Below are 6,000 nucleotides of genomic sequence, written 5' to 3'. Positions count from 1 at the left end.
CAGCGGCGCCCCCGCTCCGCCGCCCCCGCCCGCCAACCCTCGTTATGTATTCGCAGCGCCGACGGCAGCCGGGGGCGAGGGGGCAGAGCCGGGTGCTCGCGGCTGCCGCCGGGCGCGGAGCCCCGCGCTGCGCGAGGGCGCTGCGGCCGCGGGGCGCGGACGGGGCGGGCGGCGGCGGAGGCACCGCCCGGGCCGGGAGCGGCGCGGCGGGTGGCCGGGGGTCCCGTCCGCGGAGGCGGGAGGCGGGGAGCTCCCCGCCGCCGCCGCCGCCGGCCCCGCTCCGCCCCGCTCCGCCGCCCCCGGCGAGGGAGGGCCGCGGGGCGGGACGGGGCGCGGCGCGGAGAGGGGCCGCCCCCCCGCGCCGCGCTGCTCCGCTCCGCTCCGCGCCGCGCCGCGCCGCTCCTCCGCGCCGCGCTCCGCTGCGCGCCCGCCGTCGGTGCCGGTGCGGCTGCGGGCGGCGGCGGCGGCGCGCCCCGCTGCGCGCCGCCCCGCGCGGCCCCATGGCCGGGCACGAGTGGGACTGGTTCCAGCGCGAGGAGCTCATCGGGCACATCAGCGACATCCGCGTGCAGAACCTGCAGGGTAGGGAGGCCCCGGCCGCCCCCCGCGGCCCCGCGGCGCGGGTTGCAGGTGACCCCGGGAGGGGCCGGGCGGCGCCGCGGCGGCGGCGGGCGGCGGGCGCCGTGTTTGCCCCCCACCCCACCCGCGACGTGGGCGAAGGAGCCCCGCGTGCGGGGAGCCGGCGGGGCGCGGCGCCGGCGCCGCTGCCCCCGGAGCCCGAGGAGGGGCTGCCGCCTGCCGGGGCCATGCCCGCGCCCGCTCAGGGGAAGGGTCCGCAACGGGCCTCCAGGCCGGGCACTTTTTGGTCGCCGGTTGCGGTGTGCACGGAAAGCAGTGCCAGGCCTCCCCTGCCTGCCGGGGTACGGGCAGCGGGGGCTCCTGTCTGAGGGGAGCCCGGCAGAGGTGCCCACAAACTCTGAGCCAGAGTCTGCCCCATCACGCCGACGTAAAGGTGGGGAGATTCTCGGCTCTGGCTCCCTGTACTGCCGTTTGAAAGGAAGCTGAGGGCTATCCCGGTGCTTAATTTAATGTACCTTCTCATATGCATCTGTAGAATAAACATGGGGAGAGCTTTTGGATAAATCATCTACAAGATACTGCCCTGTTCCGCCATGGGCTGTGTTGGTGCAAAGGATGCAAATGTCTAGGTCTGAATGTAGTTCAGCATCAGTATCAGAGTAGCTTCGAAGTTATGTTTGCCCCCTACAAGTAACTCGTCGTGATTGGCAAGGACAACAAGAGCTACTGTAACAGTAAAAAGCAGCCTTGCTTGGTTCGTAGGCATGGAAAAACTGTTTGTTTAATGTAGCATACCAATCTTCTTAATCAACAATTTGCATAGTACTGCCATGTATCTCCACGTCCCATAAAAATAATGGTCTTGAGTTACAGAACATCATCTCTTCCTGTTTATGCATAATGATATTAAAGCACTGATTACTGGAAGAGACAGCGCAGTCGCTGGAAATTAGTTTTGGCCTGGTTTGTTTATAGAACATGTATAATTTATCTGAAAAGGGATCCAAATTAGCCCTTCTTTCAGCTCTGATGTCATGTTAATGTAGTTAATGCAGATGGACTCATTCCACAACATTTTGACCTGTATCTTCATAACCTCCAAAAATCAGAGTCTGATTGGAGTCAGGGCTGGCGAGTTTGGATTGGACTCCCCTCTTGTTTTGATAGACTCTCATTATACCTAAGTCTGCATTTCTCTGACTCCTGGCCCCATCTGTTTTGATTCTGTACGTTAGCATGGATGGCCTGCATCTAATCTCCTGTTGCTCAACGCTGTAGTGATTAAAAAGGGTTAATCTTAAATTCATGGGTGTTTGTTTTGAGAGGCAATAGAAAAGAAACTTATTCTTCGAAAGAATAATCTATTGTTTTTCACTTTGCCTTTCAATCATTTGTGTAAGAAGGAGTTAAACTCTTTTCCCTCTCTGGAACTTAAGATGCATTTATACAGATGCACACAGCCTTCTCCAGAATTCCTATAATTCTGCGGGAGAATGTCATCCTACAGGGCAAATTCCTCAGAATAACATTGTGCTCAGGAAAAACCTTCCCCTGTCTTTTTAAAATACAAGAAGAATTTTTAAGAGGTGTATTAGATGTCACCTGGTTCGTGCTATTACATAGGTTTTTAAGAAGTTTTATGCCTTGTGCAGGCTATTTCAGGGGAGAAAAAAGATTTTTGTTCTAAAGTGCTGCTCCAAAGTAAGTGATAATAGCTATTGCTTACAGTATATATGATTTTTAACACCTAGATCTCACATTATCTTCTTGAAGTGAAAAACATTTTACAGATGGTGAGTCTGATACTCAGGCGAGTGTGTGACTTTGTGATGCAAGGGCTCAGTGGCAAAGCATGGCGCTTCTCTTCAGTATAGTTTCTTATAAAATGCCAACATATGCTTTTATGTTCATATGTAGCGAAGAAATGAAACTTGCTTCTGTTTTATAATGCAAAATTAAGTTTCTCAGAACAATGTGATCTGAGTCACCACTAGTATTGCTGTGTATCAGTTGCAGAATCAATAACAGCTTTGATGTGCAGGAAAGCCATGAGGCTAGGATGAAAAAATAGCTGAGGATGATGCAGGATTTCCACCAGCACCAGCAGAGCTCTTGCAGGACCTTGCTCCTCTGGGCCTCACAGAGGGCCCCCGTGGCAAGGGCAACTGCTGGTCTCCTGCCGCACCTCCTGCTCCTGCTCCTGCTCTGCTGCTGTCACTCTTGCGAGTACCTCTGTGTTTAGGGAGATGCTAGGAAGATGATGTTTTGTCTTATTCCAGAGTGCTTCCTTTCAAGGGAAGATTTTGCAGCTGTGAAGATGCATCTCATGGCTGGGACCACTTGTGCGAATAAGGAACTGAGAGGTGTCTCGGATGCATTGGAGTATGTTCTGAGGGGAGGGTGGTGGGCAGCGGCTAAGTGTTTGCAGATATGAACAACACATGAAAACACTGGCACGTCTGCATGTAGGAATGGAGACTGACTCTCTTGCTCTGCTGGTGCACTGAACTAGCCAAATACAAGCTATTTCTGGTCTGGAAGCCAGAGTGGTATTCCTGTCGGGCTGTGTCCCAGCCATGCTGCCTGGCAGCTGAGGGAAGAGCGTGAGGTTGATAAGCCCCACGAGACAGTGGCGATGCCCATGAGAAACGGTACCGCTGGTGCCTCAGCAGCCTACCTGGTATGAAAGTTTCTGCAGGCATCATACGGCCATCTGCTCTAGTAGTTTCCCATACTCTCACTGTCTTTTTTCTTAAAAGCCAAAATTATTCATTTATCATGAAAAGTTCTTCATCATGTCCCAAACAAGCTACGGAGTACTGATCACGTAAAACACTACCTGCAGCTGGCATCTGTGGTTTCAGTCTGTTACATGTTCCCTCTGTAGTTTGGTAGTTTGAAAAAGTACCACTTGAGGATCCAGGATGCCAGCTCCTGGAAATGTCTGCTTTCATGGTGTGCTTCTGGCAGTGGTATAACCCCGCTGAATTCCGTATTTTTTGAGATGAATATGCAGGATGCAGGTTCAGGTTCAGTAACTATATATTCGAACATCAAACCGATTGGTGAACTTACGGCAGGCACATTTTTTTTTCCAGCTTTTTCACAGGAAGACTAAAACTGACAGCCATTGGTGAAGTTTGCTAAACTGGCTGGACATGAGGAAAAAAAAAAGGTGGTTTTAAAAATGGAACTGTAGCTGAATGTTTACACACGGGCACATGGTGACTGGCTTTTACTTTGCCTTTTCCTTAAGAAATGGAAATCTCCAGTTTATTTTTCAGTGAAGGAAGTGATAGTTCAAAGCTGTTGCAGGTAAGCGATGCTAAAGGCCAGAACAGCTTCCCTCTGAGACAGAAGTGATTTCAGGGCATAGAAGCAGAAGTGGCAACGTGATGGAGAAGAGGAGAGGGGGATGCAGAAAGGGAATGGGCGCCAGGTGTGATGACACACAAACCACATTCCTCGCTCCACTTCTGTTTCTGGTTTCTAAATGCATTTGATAAGCTGGTTTTCTGGAGCTCTGTTGTTTTGCCATATTCTCCGTAATGAATTTCGCTGCATTTTGAGAGAGAAAAATGGAAAGACTGCACAGAATGTAGGAGCGCATCATCAAGCACTGGAATGTTCAATAATTAATTTCCTGCCAGGAGGAGGTTTTTCTTTTTCTTTTTTTTTTTTTCTTTCTTTCATTATAACACCAGCAGGAACATTTTGTTACAACACAAGAATATTTTAAAATCTTCCCTACTGGAAGCTTGATTTAGGATCATCAAAAATACACTTTCTTATGTGGTGAATTGCACTCACTGGAAAGAGGCAACATCCCCAGCAGGAATTATTCTGTTTTAGATGATATTTTTGTCCTGAATTCAGTACTTTGCAGTAGTCTGAATGTATATTTAGTAGTACATATCTTTCCTTCCATTCCTTGGAATAAAGGATGAAAAGAGATGAATACTTTTATAGTTGGAAGATTTGTTCATCTCTGAGAAATGAGTGCTATCACTGCCATTTTAAAGTAATTCTGATTTGAATTTCATTTCTTATATTTATAACAATATACAGTGGGATGGTAGAAGTCTGGTTCATTAATTGGAAGACTAGGCAAGGAATCAGAAGTCCCATACTCTTTATCTTGTTTTGCTACTCTTTTATCCAGAACCCACAGAAATCCATAGGTGCAAATATTATTTTTTAATTACAGGATACAGCAGCATTCAACTTTTTTAGTGTAGTTCGACATGCCTTTCAAACAAATGAAAATTTTACAAATAGAAGGAATTTTTTTTTAATATGTCAATTCGTTCTGACAAAAGTAAGGTGCTACAACTGCTCATTATTTTCACTCTTCTGTACCTTGTTCCTGTATTTATTCTGCCCATAGACATGTTAATTTCAGTGGAGCTCCTTGTAGCATTTGGAAAGATTAATTTGCCTGGAGAAACTTGGATGAAACACTGTAGAACCACAGAGTAATATTATTCCATATAAAAATGAAGTTAAGTAGGCCTGGGAGTTATAAATGTGAAACCCCAACATAACGATTCAGATCCAGGGATAAGAAAGCAAAAATAATGCTGGAAACATAATTATTCTGGTGTGGCTGGTCTCTGTAATGGCAATTTAATGACGTATTTGTCAGCAATGACAGTAAAGGAAGACTTACTTGCCCGAAAAGTAGGAAGCACTGGCAATGAAATAATGAAACAGTGGGAGGTAAGAGAAAGTACTGATTGCATGTTGTAGCAGACGGTGTTAACAAGGTCAATGCCTAATTTCCCTAACAAACTAGAAGTTGGGGCTGTCTGTCCCATTGCATGAATGAAATTGCACCAAATTCAAATCATGCCCAACAGCTCCATGGCCAAATGAACGCTAGCACCGGCTACATTTACACTCCTTCGCAAGAGAGACTATTCTGGTATAGCCTGTGATTCTCCAAGCATGGAGCTAACTTGAGGCATGGGATTAATCTGCTGCTATCACTCACCAACATCGCATTTTGTTTCTTTTCCTGGCAAGTTGCCGTTCAAGGGCTGAGCAGCCTCAGCGTTACTTGCAAGAGCTGGTGAGGTCTCAGACTTCATCACTTGCCTGGAATTAAATGGAGAGCATTAGTTAAAAAACGACAATCTTCCAAATGCACAATTAAAACTAATACCAATTTAAAAGTGTAATGTACTTCTAATAGTTTCTCCTGCTTATTTATTATATTTCCAGTCAGCTAGGACAGAAATATAATCTATTTGTTTTCTCCTAAAGATGATTTGAAGGTTATTTCACTAACATCCTTGATATTTGTAGAGTTTGCTTTGAAAATACTACAAAGGAATGACTTTGCTTCCTTTCTTCTTTTTAAAGACAGCTTCCTATTGGGATAGAAGAAGCAACTGTGGGCCTTGTGGCTTGTCAGTGTCC

General features: G+C 47.6%; 1 protein-coding gene across 1 annotated transcript in view; it reads left to right on the top strand.

The window, feature by feature from the left end:
- The first annotated feature begins 500 nt into the window (after nt 1-500).
- Nucleotides 501-6,000, top strand: part of CLMN (calmin) — a 77,794-nt gene continuing 72,294 nt past the window's right edge. Inside the window, exon 1 of the mRNA XM_062577116.1 lies at nt 501-582. Within this exon, the coding sequence (XP_062433100.1) occupies nt 501-582 (82 nt within the window). The remainder of the gene's footprint in view (nt 583-6,000) is intronic.

The sequence above is a fragment of the Rhea pennata genome, chromosome 5 (genome assembly GCF_028389875.1).
Source record: "Rhea pennata isolate bPtePen1 chromosome 5, bPtePen1.pri, whole genome shotgun sequence".
In the NCBI taxonomy this organism is placed as follows: domain Eukaryota; kingdom Metazoa; phylum Chordata; class Aves; order Rheiformes; family Rheidae; genus Rhea; species Rhea pennata.
Note: the sequence above shows the minus strand (reverse complement) of the source record. Positions and strands in the feature narration are given on the sequence as shown.